The following is a 17,108-nucleotide window of genomic DNA, read 5'->3' on the forward strand; positions in this document are numbered from 1 at the left end:
CTCAGAACTCAGACAGAATTAATTTCAAAAGCACTAAGGCTACAACATCAAACACTCAAAAATCAGTAAATGCTGGAGTTAAAATTCTCTATGCAGATTTCATTTAATTTCTTTGTGGTTTATAAAAATAAAAAAGTCTTATTCAGCAACACTGAAGAAGCCTGTGGCAGAATCAAGAATAAAACGCTGGGTTTTCCTGAGTGTTATTTCAGTGCTTTTAATATTAAATAACTTTCTTCCAGACATCTTTTACTTTGTTCTATGTTATTTTGTAAGATCAATAAAGTTGTATAATTAAATCTTCTATTACAGTGCAAATGTATACAGGGAACAAGTATGGGGATCTTCCTTAGGAAATTGGCAAATGCAAGATTGAAGCCTATGCAGTTAATGCAGCGATATAGCTAACTTTCTGGCATGTGTTGGTATGGAACAGTTTTTGATTAAAGACCGGTTTCTTCAAAATTTGGTTCAAATCTGAATTTTCCAAAGGCGGAAGTTGCTCAGATTCTGATGAGAATGGCAAGTCAACTACCTGCCTGGGCTTTGACTGGGTATTGTGGTTGTTTTGTTTTGTTTTTGCATTTACATTGATGTTTGAAGTAGTACATTTTACTGAATAAATGGTAGTTTCCCCATGTTACTTATTTTAAAACTGTATAATTGGGAAAAAAAAACAAACACCTTGTAACCATCCATCAAACACCGGTTACAACAGTTGTTTAGTGGAAAAAAAATGGAAGAATGATTTTAGTCTACTATCCTAAGGCAATGAAACATATGCTGTGGTATGGTGGTTGTCCATCAGTCCCTCCTTAGTAAATTTGACCTACTTAAGCAATTCAATCAAAGCTAGCACAGGAATAGAGATCACAGAGATATTTAAGTCTGAGAAAATCAGTAGGTGGGTAGCAGAGATGCATCCTCTTGTTGCCTCTTTTGAAGGAAGGAACAAGGAGAATCCTTGTTTTCTGACTGTCCTAAGAGCTAGGAGGCAACGGCTGGCTATTTATTGCCCAAGCCCAAATGTGTGCTACCTGTTGAATGGACTGCTTGTTGTCCAGGCTGGAAATCAAAGGATAGACCTGGAACAGTGAGAAGTGTCAGGGGTGGGTGGGAGACATGGAAGGGAACAAGCATGTGTGAATATGCCAAGAATGTAGGACTTGAAAATAACAGGCTTCAGCAATTAATAGAGCTATTTGTTAAAATGGGGAAGTGTACTAATCTTTTAGTTGAGAAAAGGGAAATTTTGCACAGATTTTCCCCCAGTATTAACTCTGGCAGAAATTAAGTCTGGAACATTTTAGCCAGAAACAAGCAATACAGATCTGTGATCAGTTAAAACAGAGGAATAATAGGAAAACAAAAACAGTCTTCATGAGCTCTCACTGTGTAAGAGGAATATATTCAAAAATTGTGAAGAAAATATTAGCTTTACACAGGCACCCAGAAACTTGTGTTAAGCAGAGCTGGGAAAATTCAGATGGTTTGGAATGAGATTATGTTCTCCTAGTGGATTTGTCAAACAATTTTGACCAAAAAAAAAAAAAAAAAAATCAGTCTGGTTTGAAGACAGCTTTTGAAAGCCAAATAACACAATCACAAAAGAGAAACAGAGTAACATGACTACTACATCAGACAGTCTGTGATCCTGCAGACTTATTCAAACCTTCCACAGGTCTTCTCATGCTTAAAATTAGGTATATTGTTAAGTCTGTATGACTGAATCCACATTAATCAAGAGATTAGAAAGGAAAAGATTTTCTTAAGAAAAACATCTTAACTATTTCGATGAAAATGTCAATCTCATTTTTTTGACATCTCAAAAGGAAAGCACACAAATAATTTTAGTAGGATATTACGGGAAAAAATATTGGACAGATATCCATAAATAATAATGGCTTAGCAGTTCTCTAAAATACAGAGGTTATTTTGAACCAGATGGATGTTGGAAAACATTTCAGTTGATGGATTCTGAATGTAAAACTGTTCCAGCCTAAAAGGTTTGTCCTATAGAATTGACACTACAGCAGGACTATATTTTATCTAAGAAAAGCATTAAACATGCATTGGGTATAACTGCCACACTTTATTAGACAGTGGAAAAAAGCCATTAAGCTGCTTTATGGAAGCAGGCGAGCAAAGCAGCTGTACAACGACTGAAACCATAGTCACTATGTGAAGAAAGGAACAAAAAATACCCTACGAAGGATTTTGGTACAGATTATTTTGTAGACATGTATTTGAGAGAAAGGAAAAGAAATGCGTGGAGAACCACCACAAACCCAGACCCAAAGAAGGTAAAGCATGGAAACAACTGGCGTGAGCAGCAAAGAGGTGGCCTGGGCAGGACCGCAGAACTTTCTAGGCTGAGCATTGGCTGAAATCCAGCTTCCTCAGTGAGCAACTACCTTCACTCTTACAGGTTTTCTTCCGTGTGCTGGGCAGCAGCTAATCTCACGCTAGTTTACGTTACTGTTGACACAACTATTAATTTTTCCTTCTAATTAAAATAACCGGCAGGACCCCATGTTTTGGCCAGCTGTTTGGGGCAGAGGTGTAACGCCAGCATTTAGAAGGGCAGAGCCGTGTAAGTCATTGCACCAATGCAGATCCTCATGTAGATACTGCAGGAATTGCAGTGAAGCAAGCTGTAATTTTAATTCCTCAGCTGCTCCAACATAATGTCTTAAACATATACTTAATGTACCATCTCATTTGTCAGAGAAGATAGCAAAAAGGACTGAAAAATCCCTGAAAGACAGAACTCTGCAACAAAATCAAGCCCGTAGACCCCAGGTCAATCATTTTTATCTAGATCAAATTGCAGGATAAAAGGTTGTGGAGAATGTCAGATGCAGCATAAGGATCTTCAGTTATACACATTAATAGAGCTAAGCATTGTAATATCTAATTCATTGGGCATGCTACCCTGTTTAATTTAGGATGCTTAACTGGGATAAGGGCATGCTAGGCATCTAAAAATAGCGTTCTCAAGTCAGTCAGATGCTGAACTAGATTGCTCTCTGGGGTACATTTAAGAGACAACAGAAAATGCCAAAAAGTCGGGCCTGGGATGAATTTTTGCTACAGAAAGTGCATCCTTTCTGTTCATTTAATAAAAATAAAACCGTTCCTTAGAGCAGGGATTCTCTAGGCTGATGTTTTCATCACTGTGCAGTTTTAGCACGTAGATTCACATAGTATTTATATCCCCCAAAGTGGATCAGCTCCAGGAAGAAAGTTTCAGCAGCCTGCTCCAGCACATGGGTGATGCAGATGGCTCTCCTGAGACAGAAGACCTGCATTAGCTCCTTGCTCCCAATCAGGTCGTTCGGGATGTAAAAATAGCCTAACTATAACGCTGAACGCGTTAATCACAGAGCTGCGCGCTGTAACCAGGCCTGTACTTATCAAAGCCTTTATGCAAGCTGCACAAATGCTCGGATAAAGGTGTCTGCGGCCGTGCCCTTTGAACACCAGAGCAGATCTCTGGCAGATTAGGCAACCAAGGCCGTGTCGCCTGCGAACCCCAGAGGATTTCAGGCTCTGGGCTCTCACAAACCAGCCTCCCCCAGCACCCGCCCCGCAGCCGCTATGAGCGCCTCAGCCCTGAGGTAACCGCATCGCTATGCGCGCCCGCGCCTCTTGGCTGCGCTCCCTCGCCTCTCCTCATCCCCACAGCACCACAGAGCCCGCGGGGCAGGTCCCACAGCCCCACGTTGAGCCCTGCGAGCAGCCACCCCGCCTCCCCACAGCCCCCAGCCCCCTTCCCTCACGCTCCTTCTAGGAGCTTCGGCGGCTGGGGGGGGGGGGGTGTGGGTGCCTCCCTCCCCCCCCTCCCCTCAGCCCCTCCTTCCCGCGCCGCGCGCGCGCTCCCAACGCCCTCCCCGCGCTCCCACTGCGCATGCGCCCCTCTCCCCGCCTCCCCCCCTCCCATCTGAACGGAGCCAACGGCCAACGCCCGCCCGCCCTCGGCGCTCCGTGCGCGGCCGCTCGCGATTGGCTGGCGCCGGCTCGGCCCCGCCCCTCGGCGGGCGGGAGGCCCCGCCCACTCCTCCTCCCCCCTCCCCTCGCCGGCGCCCCCTCCCCCGCGGCCGCCAGTGAAGGTTCCCGATGGTTCTGGAAGGAGGCGGCGCCGGCTGTATAAAAGGCGGGCGGGCGGCCGGGGGCGCGCACTAAGTGGAGGCGCAGCGGTGCGGGCAGAGCGCGTCGGGTTCGCCGCTTCACTGAGGAGATCAGCAGAGCCCTTTAATCCTAACCACCACCCCCCCAGCTGCCAAGGTGAGCGGCCGAGGCTGTGCCGTGAGGCGGCGGCGGCGCAGCCCCAACGGCCGCGCCTCAGCGCGGGGCTGCCTGAGGGGAGCGGGGCGGTGTGTGGGGAGGAGGGGGGGGCCGCGTGGTGCAGGGCGATGCCGCCGCTTCGCTGAGCGCCAGGCGGTGTCCGCGTGGCTGGGAGGGGAGGTGGCGGCTGTGCGAGGTGGTTAATTAATTATTAGAGATTCTTGGTTTTTGCCTCGTGGCTTCCTGAGGAGGAAGGGGAAAATGGTGGATGGTATGGGGGGCGTCGTGAGGGGATCGCGGTGGATGGGGGAGGAGCAGCCTGCAGGGGTTGTTCTGGCGGGGAGAGGGGAACGAGCAGAGGTGGGTGAGGGGGTTTTTGGGGGTGTTGGGGCAGCTCGGTGAGTTCAGGGAGAGCCCGGCCGGCGGGGCACGAGGCGGATCTAAGATGGAGGCTCCCGCCGGGAGGGCAGCGCGGGGCGGCCGCTGGGAAGGACTCGGCCGGCATCGGGGAGGCTGCGCGGGGCCGCCGCTGACGGGGAGTGGGTGGAGGGAGAGGGGGGGCGGTAGGGGAAGGCTCTGGCAGTTTCTAGAACCTTTCCCGCTTCCATCGGGAGCCTGCAGGGGGCGCCGCAGGCTGGCACTGCCCCGAGCCGCGGGAAAGAGCCGGTTGGGCGAGCCGTCTGGTAATTCATCGCTTAGCTAGTCGTAGCTGAGGATTGCGCCCTTTGCAGTTAGGTTCTCTTCATTCAGCAGCGATTAAAAGCGTTCTTAAGAGGTTTTCTGTTCATTTTGAAATTGATCTGGCTTTCCTCAGTACAGATTCATGATCTTTCAGGCAGCAGGCGGCTGTGCAAGTTCGGATAATATACCTCTCCGTATGACAAGAGGAACAAGTTCAGTCGGGCTGGGTTGCCATTTTAGTTAGCATTAAATAAGTTCTGAGGATTGGGTATGCACGTGAAGGTAGTAGTTCAAGAAGCAGAGTTGGATGGGAGAAAAAGGAAACGGTCCAAATGGAAACTATTGTCATTCACTGACCTTAGAATAGCCTTGCTAGCCCTTCAAATTCTGGGCCATGTGTTCAGTTGTATTTTGCAACATATATACTTGGTCTGTGACATGGGGATGTAAGGGTGCAGAACTAGTAAATGCAAATCACATCTAATATATAAGGCAAGTCTAGTTAAAGTATTTGCATCTAGTTTACTTGTTCTTTCAGAATTCAGGAATTGTTACTGCTAGGGAATCAGATGTGGAGTTTTTTGTGTCCAGTTGTGCTGTGTTTGGCACCACAGAGTTAATAACTTGAATCCCAAATGCCATTGTCACTGCCTGTAAGGGGGAGGGGTATACGTAGCAAGCTAGTGCTCTTCAGAATGGAATTTAACTCGATCTCTCCTTACAGATGCCTGAGGCTGTGCAAACTCAAGACCAACCAATGGAGGAGGAGGTGGAGACCTTTGCCTTCCAGGCTGAAATTGCCCAGTTGATGTCTTTGATCATCAACACTTTCTATTCCAACAAGGAAATCTTCTTGAGGGAGCTGATCTCCAATTCCTCAGATGTAAGTACTTGAGCTCTTACACTGGCTTGTGTCAGTAGAACTACTGAAACTTCTAGAAATAGGAGGGCAATGTTAAAGCTTGCCTCTCTTTTTACAGGCTCTGGACAAGATCAGATATGAGAGCTTGACTGACCCAAGCAAGCTGGATTCTGGAAAAGACCTGAAAATTAACCTGATTCCAAACAAACATGATCGTACTCTGACCATTGTGGATACAGGCATAGGGATGACCAAAGCTGACCTGGTCAACAACCTTGGTACTATTGCTAAGTCTGGTACCAAGGCTTTCATGGAAGCACTGCAGGCAGGCGCTGATATCTCCATGATTGGCCAGTTCGGTGTCGGTTTCTACTCCGCCTACCTTGTTGCAGAGAAAGTGACTGTCATCACCAAGCACAATGATGATGAGCAGTATGCTTGGGAGTCGTCAGCTGGAGGATCTTTCACTGTCAGGCTTGATAATGGTGAGTGTTGAATGTGCCTGCTCACTTTATGAAGATGAGTCACCAAATCGTTCAGATGCCTACCCTACTCTGTGCATTGGGAAAAAAGTGAGAGCAGTGATAGGTGATCAGGGTAGCACTACCCATGTTTCAGATTAAGTTTAGTTAGAGTAATTGCACATGATAGGCAATTCTCTATAGTAAATATTGCATCATAATAAACACGTAAGTGCTTTAAGCTTGTGCAGGGAAATAATTCTATAGGAACAGAGCAATCAAGGAATTTTTTCTTAAGTTCCTTTAAAATAGATTATGGTTACAGTAAGGTGGAAGTATCTGTAAGCCCAGTTTTGTACACAGTATGTTTTTTGCTAGTGGTAAAGAAATGAGAAAGTATGCTTCTAAACAGCAGATAACTTAAAGAGTTAGTCAAAGCCTGGTCTACTCCTGCACAAATAACACCTGCAAATTCCATTCTAGGTGAACCTCTGGGCCGTGGAACAAAAGTTATCCTGCATCTTAAAGAAGACCAAACTGAATACCTGGAAGAACGGCGAATCAAGGAAATTGTGAAGAAGCATTCCCAGTTCATTGGCTATCCTATCAGGCTCTTTGTATGTACCTTACTTGAAATTTTATTTAAGTATAACCAATTCAAAATGAATATATTTTTAAAAACACTAACATGAAGTTTGTATAACAGATCAGTTTTACTACTTGTTGCAGATAGCTATGTGGATGTAGCCCTTTATCAAATGTTGCTGTTAACAGATTTTCTAAGATGAAGGGAAAAAAAAAGTTCTACCAAGCTAGTAGTGCCACAGTTCCCACACAGTTCAGACATTAACTGTATCTTGATGCATTCTCAGTGGGAATCCATTTTAACTTAATGGTGTAAAACACCACAATGGACGTGAGCCAAAATGCCACCTCTGTATCAGCACTAATAAAAATGAGATGTAGGACAAAATACCTGAATGGAGGACAAAAACTTAAAGCATAAATCTGAGAACTGCTCATAAAGCTTCAAGGTCTTTAAACCCAACTAATGATACCCTTTGTAGGTGGAGAAGGAGCGTGATAAGGAGGTCAGTGATGATGAGGCTGAAGAAAAGGAAGAGGAAAAAGAAGAGAAGGAGGAGAAGACAGAAGACAAGCCAGAGATTGAGGATGTTGGCTCTGATGAGGAAGAAGAAAAGAAGGATGGAGATAAGAAGAAGAAAAAGAAGATCAAGGAGAAGTACATCGATGAGGAAGAGCTCAACAAGACCAAGCCCATTTGGACCAGGAACCCAGATGACATTACCAATGAGGAATATGGCGAATTCTACAAGAGTCTGACTAATGACTGGGAAGACCATTTGGCTGTCAAGGTAGGTTCTTGTTTGCCTTCCTGCAGGCGCAATCTTCTTGAACTAAAGCTATTTTCTAAATAAATTCAGTTCCATTGTCTTGCTGTAAATAGTTTACCATTTAGGGTGATAGTATTCAGAACACTTGAACAGTGTGAGGGTCATTCTTGAGGTACAACTGTTCAGGCCAGTTCTAAGATTGTGCTCATAATCACGAGATCTGCATGTCAGCTTATTGCAGATACAATTGCAGGTGCTTTACCTGTGTGTAGAGCTTAGTTAACAAATCTAATTGCAAATACTAAAAGTAGGTCTCAAATACAAATTTAGAAGTTCAGAGGGTTTGTAGTGTAGTTCTCAACATTGTTGCAGTCAAAAGGTATGAGCAAGTGAATTGGAGCTAGCCTTTTTGCATGTCACTGGTTGGAGGTGCTGTAAGAAAGCACATCCTTCACTGAAGCTCACTATGCAACTGGGGGTTGAAGAGGTCTTCTGAAGCATTCCACTTGCCAGGTAGCAATGGAACAGAACTTCAGTGCTGTACTGGAGAATGCTTGTTTTCCTGACCAGTATCTGTCTTACTGCACTAATTTTTTTTTTTGAAACAGCACTTACCTTCCTTCTATGCTTACAGAGATTTTTAAAGGGTTGCTTGAGTGAGAGCTGTGCAAATTACAATAAGATGTCTTGTTTTCTTGCAGCACTTCTCTGTGGAAGGTCAGCTGGAATTCAGAGCTCTCCTGTTCGTCCCACGACGTGCACCTTTTGATCTCTTCGAAAACAGGAAGAAGAAGAACAACATCAAGCTGTATGTACGCAGAGTTTTCATCATGGACAACTGTGAGGAGCTGATCCCTGAATACCTGAGTGAGTATTTTTGAGAAATACCTTTCCTAAAAACGGGATTTACCTAGCAATTACAAAGTTCCTCTTAATATTGAAAAAATAAAAGTAAATGGGGAGGGGGCGAGGGAAAGACAGGAGTTCTAAAATGAGCTGATCAGAAAGTATCTGATCAGTTGAAGAGAAAGCACTGCATTATTCTGAGATGCCAATTTGTAATTCAAAGCCACTGAAGTGGTGGTTAGAAACTGAATCTCTGTATCATCTGCAAAACTAATTATTTTCATTTCTTTCCAGATTTCATGAGAGGTGTGGTAGATTCTGAGGATTTACCTCTGAATATTTCTCGTGAAATGCTCCAGCAAAGCAAGATCCTGAAAGTTATTCGGAAGAATTTGGTGAAGAAGTGCCTGGAACTCTTCACTGAGTTGGCTGAAGACAAGGAGAACTACAAGAAGTTCTATGAGCAGTTCTCCAAGAACATCAAGGTTAGTGTCTTTTCTGCTTAATACCAACTGTAAAAGCAAGAGGTTCTTGCTACGAAGTCCTCATGAAGCGTAGTATTTATCTTAGTGAATAGTACGTTGATCTGTTGTCTTACATTTTTGTAGCTTGGTATACATGAAGACTCCCAGAACCGTAAGAAGCTGTCTGAGTTGCTGAGGTATTACACCTCTGCATCTGGTGATGAAATGGTTTCTCTGAAGGACTACTGCACTAGGATGAAGGAAAACCAGAAACACGTCTACTACATTACTGGTGAGTTGGAGACAATGGCCTGGGTGACAAGCCTGTGTACACATATAGGCAGGGTTATTTTGGGGGATAAGGACATGGTAAATAACCATGGTAATGACCTCTATGAAGAAAAATGAAGTTTTCTTCATGTAAAATTGATGCATTGACACAATTTTTAATCTGATTTTTAAAAAAAACTTCAGTTGTACTGAAGTTGCAGTGTTCTCTGATTATCAGTTAGTTGCCTTGTCAACATGTCTTGCTAGTAGTCATGATTGAGAAATGTTGACATGTATCCGGGGAAGGTAAAACTGTTAATGTAAGTTCCAATCAAATCCCTGGAGGACTATAGAGCTTTTGAAATGAATAGATGGTGCATGCAGTGTTAAAGCCATCTAAAATGGAGCTGCAGTTGTGGTTCATACTGTGTCCTCATTCACGATGACAGTGGATCTAGCTAGTGGTAACGCTTTCTTCAGTTTAACTTACTGTACTTAAGGAGGCTTGCAGGGTGGCTTTAGGATACTCAGTGTTGCCAAATTTGAGCTTACTGCTGCCATGGTAACTGCTCTCTTCAAGAGCTATAAAGCTTAAATGAGCTGAAATAGAACAGCTGCTCTTGAAGCATTCCTTAAGTTCTAAAATGGAAAATCCAGGGTCATTGCTTCCTTAAACGATTCAGAAGTCCTTCATGTGCCTCTAAGATAGCTTTGCGTTTGGACTAATAAATAAGGCTAATAAATCTGGCTAGGAGTACCTGATCTCTAATAGATAACTCAAAGGAGTTTTAACTATTTGGGCAGCAGAAAGTAAGACTTTCAAGAGGAAAATGTTATAGAGGGTTTCCCAGTTTTCTCAGTTGGCAGGAGTGGGAAACATGGCTTGGCATTCCAGATGTTCTTTCAAACCAAGGAATTATTCCAAGCTTTGATGTTGGCTGGAGAAGCTTTTGAGTCTTACCAGGCCAAGATCTTCCAGTAGATTGCCGTATACTTGTTTTATGTTCCCATACTTTCCTGGTAATGGCCATGGAGCATTGTTCAAAGCGTTACACAGGCTCTTGCAGAAAACAAGTTGCCATGTTAAAATGTAGGGGCTCAACCAGTTCATGCTTCTTGCAGGTGAAACAAAAGATCAGGTGGCTAACTCCGCCTTCGTGGAGCGTCTTCGCAAACATGGCCTGGAAGTGATCTACATGATTGAGCCTATTGATGAATACTGTGTGCAGCAGCTGAAGGAATTTGAAGGCAAGACCCTGGTTTCTGTAACAAAAGAGGGTTTGGAGCTTCCGGAAGATGAAGAAGAGAAAAAGAAGCAGGAGGAGAAAAAAGCCAAGTTTGAAAACCTTTGCAAGATAATGAAAGATATCCTTGAGAAGAAAGTAGAAAAGGTAATTAGTATTCAGTTTGTATGCAACAAGTTGTTCAATTATCTGAAACAAAGGTCTTGCAGAGAAGACTACAGTACAGTCTAAAACTGGCTTTTAACAGCTGTAATCATTCTGCAGGTCAGAGCTTTGCAGATGTTTTCTAGCGAAGTTAGGTGATTCTCCTGTTCGTATTGTGAATTCCTCAGCTGTGATTTCTGAGTCACATGTCTTCATGACATGGCAGTGTTTCAAACTTGCACCTTAGTTCTAAGTCAGTGGGGTTCTGATTCAATGGAAGTATTGAAATGCTAAGTTACAAATCATGGCTTTGTTTTCCTAGGTTGTTGTGTCCAACCGTTTGGTAACTTCTCCATGCTGCATTGTAACAAGTACATATGGCTGGACTGCCAATATGGAGAGGATTATGAAAGCGCAGGCATTAAGAGACAACTCCACAATGGGATACATGGCAGCAAAGAAACACCTGGAGATCAACCCTGATCATTCCATCATTGAAACACTGAGGCAGAAGGCAGAGGCTGACAAGAATGACAAGTCTGTAAAGGATCTTGTCATTTTGCTGTATGAAACAGCACTCCTGTCCTCTGGCTTCAGTTTAGAAGATCCTCAGACACATGCCAACCGCATTTATAGAATGATCAAACTTGGCCTGGGTAAGTTTTCTCTGGGACAGACTGGAAAATGGCATTAATCACCTCAGGCCAGCTGAAGTGTGAAGTAGGTAAAAGTCTGAGTTCCATGGGCACTAATGGTCCCTTTTTCCTTCATTGTACAGGCATTGATGAGGATGATACTGCTGCAGAGGAAGCTAGTCCAGCGGTTACTGAGGAGATGCCACCTCTTGAAGGAGATGATGACACATCACGCATGGAGGAGGTGGATTAAAACAGTTTACAGGAACTCATGAATGTTTCCTTGGCTAATATGAATAAGTTATATTTTGTATATTATGAATGTTACCTGCCAAAAAAAAAATCTTTGACACTTTGTCTGCATTCCCTCTTTATATTTATTTTCAAAGATGTTATACCTTTATTTTTGTTACATTGCTTTTTCAGCTGATGTGAGATACAAATGCCATTGAGGGAATATTTTCTTTAACACTGTACAACCCTAGACAGGCAAGTAAGGAGTAGTTATTTTTGTCTGTATTAGCTGGTTGCAGGTGGCAGGGTTTTTTGACTTATTCTTAATTGCCAGAAATTGGGGGAAGTAACAAAGATGGTATGACATCTGGATGTTAAAGTTGGTTTAGTGTTAATACAGCTCTTCAACTTGGAATATGTGTAACATACAGTACCTAGTAACTAGGTATCTATGAGAGCTGAAATACTTGGGGAAGCTTTAACCCTTTTGCTCCTAACAAGGTCTTGATGTTTAAAGTTGTTTTTTATACTGTTCAAGGATTCTGGATTGCACTCTACCATAGAATAGAATCCACTGTAAATCTCTATTGTGACTTATGCAACTCTGCATGTACAGTTCAAACCTAGAACTGTAAGAATAAAAGTGTTAAGAATGAGTCGTGTCATTGACTTGTCTGTTAACACTGGGAACCAAAACTGCTGCTGTTAGCACGAGTGCTGCTTTGGATTTCAAGTCCTAGCTGCTGACTTAAATCTACAATTGGCAATGCTGTGCAGTGGCGCTGCAGAACATGCAGTAATGTGTTGGAAGTGGGAAGGTAGAGGCAGTACTGACTTGAAGTTAGGTTTAACTTAATGTTTCTACTGAGCAACGTTTGCAAAATAGTACAGCTGGAACTAGGCTTTAAAACATGTAAGCCCTCTGTTCATTGTGCTGTGCTAGCAGTGGTAGGTGGCTGGTACTAAGTGAGAGAATCAAGTTTGAATAAGCACAAGAAGTTCAAGGTGCTCTTGAGTGGTCCTGCACTGCATGCAGTAGAGGCACAGATGCTTTAGAGAATAATCAGTTAGACTAACAAGTTAGTACCTTGCAAGTCCTCAAAGTGGAGGTTATAGCCACATAGCCATACTATTTGGGTCAAACTCAGCAATGCAGCACCAAGGTAGCTTTTAATGAATTAGGAGAGAGAACAGGGTAGGAGCAAGTACTTGAACATATTGCCCCCATTTTTTGGCAAGTCCTGATTTAGTTTACTACTTCTGCCTGTTCTATTTTTTTAGCAAGACTTCAGTTTGGTTTATTGATGCAGAATTTGTGTGACAGGATGACTTGTGTAGTAAAGGGTTATCTGTTTTAAACTGACTTTTGTGTGTCAGTGTATTGGATAGAAGTGCTTGTTTCTGCAAATAAAATTCTTTCTCAAAAACAAAATTAAGGGATTGAATATGAAAATCATAAACTCCTTCAGGTGTTGTGCAATCCCTAAAGTAACTTGCTTGAAGGCTTCTGTGGTGGTTTTTACGAGTGTTTTCTTTGACTTCAATGCCTCAGTTGAAGCTTGCTGTGTTCTTTGGGCTGCACTTGTGTTAAACTACTTCAGTAGGGAGATAACCACGCTTGTCACTGAAATGGAGGACTTGCACTGTGAAGAGGAAGTGGCATCTGCTTCCGAAGTTCATGAAAGAAACGTGCCTTCCAAAATGACATCACTATTAATGAGTTCAAGGTGCCTTACATGTCCTGTCATGTGCCCAAGTTGGTTTAAAAGCTTTTCCCAGCTATTAATAGCTAGAAGAAATAAATAAACCTAAGAATCTACAAAATGGCTAAAAGTCATTTAGTGTGACTCCATGTGAGACAATTGTCTTCCATGGTAGTGTTACTCTATCATTGCTTAAAATGTCCAAAACTGCTTTGAATTACAGGTATCTCAAAAAGGTTACAGAAGGGTTTGGTACTTTTCATGTTAGTGCAAATTGCACTCAGCAAGGCAAAGGTAAGATGTCAGAACATGAAATGCACTTAGGCAATGAGGCAATGTGTTTTTGTTCTCCCCTGCCCCAGTATGAAAGCAAGACAAGACCTACCTAAGTACAATGTCACTATTTCTAGGGCTTCCCTAGTTACCTCCAGTTAACATTCAGTTTCAGTGTTAAACAGCATGGTTAGGATGAGATGTGTTCCATGCATACAACTACATTCTCTTGCCATAGTAATGAACGTGCTGTTGCTATAGTAATGAATGTGACACAAGGACAGATACTGTCCTGGCTTCTAAGGGGGGGGGTTGCAGAGTTAGAAATGTGTGTCCATCAGTACTGACTTGCATTTTCAGACCATGGGTGATAAAAACTGATCAAAAGGTGAAGGCTTCATCTTGGAGATGCTTAAATACTTAAAACCACTGGGTTGAATTCAGTCAGCTTTAGGTAATTTCTCCAAGGTCTCGCTGGCAGGAATTCTTAGTAGTATTGTACCACAACTGAAGACTTAGCTACATTAAAATGCAAGTAGTTCTGTGTCTTATAACTAGGATCTATTCTACAAGGTCTTCAGAATTGAGATCCAAAGGGTGCGATGGCATAGAAAAGACTGGAGACAGATTAAGGCAGTGAAGCAATGACTCAAGTTTTCACCTCCCTTGGAAATTTACCTGTTAGAAAATAACACAGGTGAAATTTGGGGGTTACCTCCAGCATTTCTTGCAGTGAGACTGTCCCCTGCATTGTATTAATGGAGTGGTCAGACCTTAGATCTTGCAAAAAGGACACAAGAACAAAATGTTTTTTTTTTTTTTTTTTTTTTTGCGTAGAATGTAGGACTCCTCTCTTTATCAGGTTTTTGCTGAAATACATTTTAGCAAGTAAGAATAGCACTGATAAAAATTTTGCTTGGCTACTGTAACATAGCAAGTTCCAGGCTTTGTTTGTTTCACATACTTTGTTACTTTTTAAATAGTAGATATTGCAGAGTGCAACAGTAGAATTTAGGAAAGAGGAGTGACCTCCTGAAGGCAACTTGGATGTCTTTCAGGGCTCTTTGGCTGTCCAGTGAGTCTCATGGTACGGCATTGCCGAGAATTTAGAATTTTTTTTTTATGTGGAAATGCAGCAAAACACAGTTCAGTGAAGGCTTAGATACCAGTATAAAAATATTTCTGCTTAGGGGAGCTTCAGTACAGTGGAATCAAACCACATTGAATAAGTGATTACAATGAAACCTTCATAGTTTGACCCTGTGCTCTCTTGCCTCATGTTTAGAGATAATGTTGCTGTCAGTTGGAGGTTTTGCTGAAATTCAGAATGTTTTCCTGTTACTACTAGTCATCTCGGAATTGTAGCAAGATATTAAACATGTAGCAGGCTATTAAGATACTTAAGTCATCTAGTACTTGATTCCTCAGCTCTTGGAGGAAGCCTGGTACACTCATCTGTAGGGATTTTTGAGCCCTGGGAGCTGGTGCCCCTATTGTTCTAGTGAAAGGCTCCCACCATTGTGTGCAGTACAGCCCTGGACTTGGATGGTGGCAGAGCAGCAATGTAACTTCCATTGTACTAGAAACTGCAACAAACAATTGAACTAGACCAAGTTCAGTTTTGTGCTGTGATGAATGAGATGGAATTGGATTTATTTCATAAAATGCTTAGAATGCACTATTTGATAGTCATATATATAAACACATTTCACAGGCAATGATGTGTCTTGAGCTTTTCCATTCATTTGCAGCTGAATATGAGACGTTCATTCATGTTCTTAATTTGTAGTTGGAGATCTTAACAATTTTATAATAGAAGCTTTTGTAAATTCATCATTTCAGATGGTCTGCCTGTGAGTAAATTAAACTTCTCTTAGATCAGAACTTGCTTAACAGTGAGGGCAAGAGTGACATGAATTTCAGATGTCTTTTGTCTCTGGTAGTTCGTTATAGATTAACATTTGAATGTTCTTTATTTAAAACAAAATAATCCTTACAATGACAAGTGATTTCAGATAAAGATGTGTTTTTATGCTAGTCAGTTGTATAAACATTGTATTTTTAAAAATTAAGGTCAAAAAAACCCACCAACAACAACAACAAAAAAAACCCACGCCCTGATGAATAAACTCAATCTCAACTATGGCTGGTCCAAGGAGGAGGAGGTGTATTAGAGAAGCATTCAGTGTCCTTAGCAGCAGCATGAAGAGAAGACGGAGACGTGCTTCCTTTCACACCAAGGTGCAGTTCTGATGGGATGATGAGGGTGGGTGGCAAAGGTTGCCTTTTTTACCCCAGTGCATGGAATTCTCCTGATTTTGAGCCACTGGGCCATTAAAGTAGAACCAAGTATTTTGTTAATGCTTTAAAATACAAGAGTTAGTATCCCAATATATTTCACTGTTACTTTTACTTACCTGTTTATGGCTGATTATAAATGATAATTGTTGAGTTGCCTTTTTATATTGGAAAACATACTCCATGTATTTTTTCTGTAGTAGCTTTTAAAACATCATTTTTTAATGAGGCCTTTTCATGTACTGTTCCTGTGTTTTGCTGGCCTCAGTGGCAGACGGTACCGTGCACTGGAAGTCTGCAGGAAACCTTTACCCTGATATCTCAGTGACTCCTTTGGTAGGAAATGACCCAGATAGTACAGAACTCATCTCATTCACTTGGAGTCATTTTATTTTAGTTTTTAGATGCTTATTGTGGTTACTCAGAAGATGGATCACTTCACGCAAACTGCAGTGTGAATTTCACTAGCGGTAAACATCAAAGAAGAGTTAAACCTGTACTGATGCATGACGTGCCAGAGGCAGTAGCTCTGAGACAGCGTTTCCCTTTAGAAGACCAACAGCTTGCTCTTACACCTGAAAACGTAGTCCTGTCTGTTAGAGAGTCCCACAGTGATGTTTACGTGGCACCAGAAAACGATTCTAAAACACCAATGGAAACAAATGTTAAGGAAAAATCTGCTTTTCCAACAGCCTTAGCAGAATTTTATGAAGTGTCTCAGAGATCTGGAGCTAGTGCAGAGGCAAGGTGGTCCCAGAGGCGTGAATGCCCCTCACCCATGGATATCGAGCCTTCAAGATCTATGGGATTTCTGGAGAACTCCATCACAACTGCTTTGCAGCAACCCCCACTACCAGAATGGGACGGTGATGTGTAAGCAAAGAACAAATGTTTCCAGTTTTACAATGGACTGCTGAAAACTTAATGAAAGAAAACTTCATGTCACCTAAAGTAGGTGTGGCTGTATTACTGACATCCCCAATACTTTGCCCTGTCATTAATGCACCGTGAAACTTTTGAAATTTTCCTAGTTTCCTATGGACAATAGAGGTTGTATAGTAGAATTAAGGTTTCAAAATCATAATTGTTTATACATACAGGCAACTACAAGGGAAAGCTTTGTGAAGTTTAGGTGGTCAAGAAGGACAAGTCTGCCTTAGGTTCTTACAACTGCTAGTTGATGGGTCTGGAAAGGCAAGGCTTCTGGGAAGACAAATTCCCTCCTTCAGACTTCCTATTTTTTTGCCAGGGAAATAGGAGTATTGGTTCATCAAGGTACCAAAACACTTTTTTGTTGTGGTTGAATTAAAAGTAATGCAGGGGATGATGTGATGTACATGTGACTGGGATA

At 42.4% G+C, this 17,108-nt stretch overlaps 1 protein-coding gene across 1 annotated transcript; it reads left to right on the top strand.

Annotated features, from left to right (window-relative positions):
- The first annotated feature begins 4,129 nt into the window (after positions 1-4,129).
- Positions 4,130-12,139, top strand: HSP90AA1 (heat shock protein 90 alpha family class A member 1). The gene is made up of 11 exons (XM_068682742.1): positions 4,130-4,287; positions 5,693-5,851; positions 5,949-6,315; positions 6,775-6,908; positions 7,359-7,667; positions 8,348-8,513; positions 8,787-8,977; positions 9,101-9,248; positions 10,349-10,617; positions 10,937-11,270; positions 11,393-12,139. The coding sequence occupies exons 2-11, from the start codon at positions 5,693-5,695 to the stop codon at positions 11,500-11,502; spliced, it is 2,187 nt and encodes a 728-aa protein (XP_068538843.1). The 5' UTR covers positions 4,130-4,287; the 3' UTR covers positions 11,503-12,139.
- The last annotated feature ends 4,969 nt before the right edge of the window (positions 12,140-17,108 follow it).

This window comes from Anas acuta, chromosome 5 (genome assembly GCF_963932015.1).
Source record: "Anas acuta chromosome 5, bAnaAcu1.1, whole genome shotgun sequence".
Classification (NCBI taxonomy): domain Eukaryota; kingdom Metazoa; phylum Chordata; class Aves; order Anseriformes; family Anatidae; genus Anas; species Anas acuta.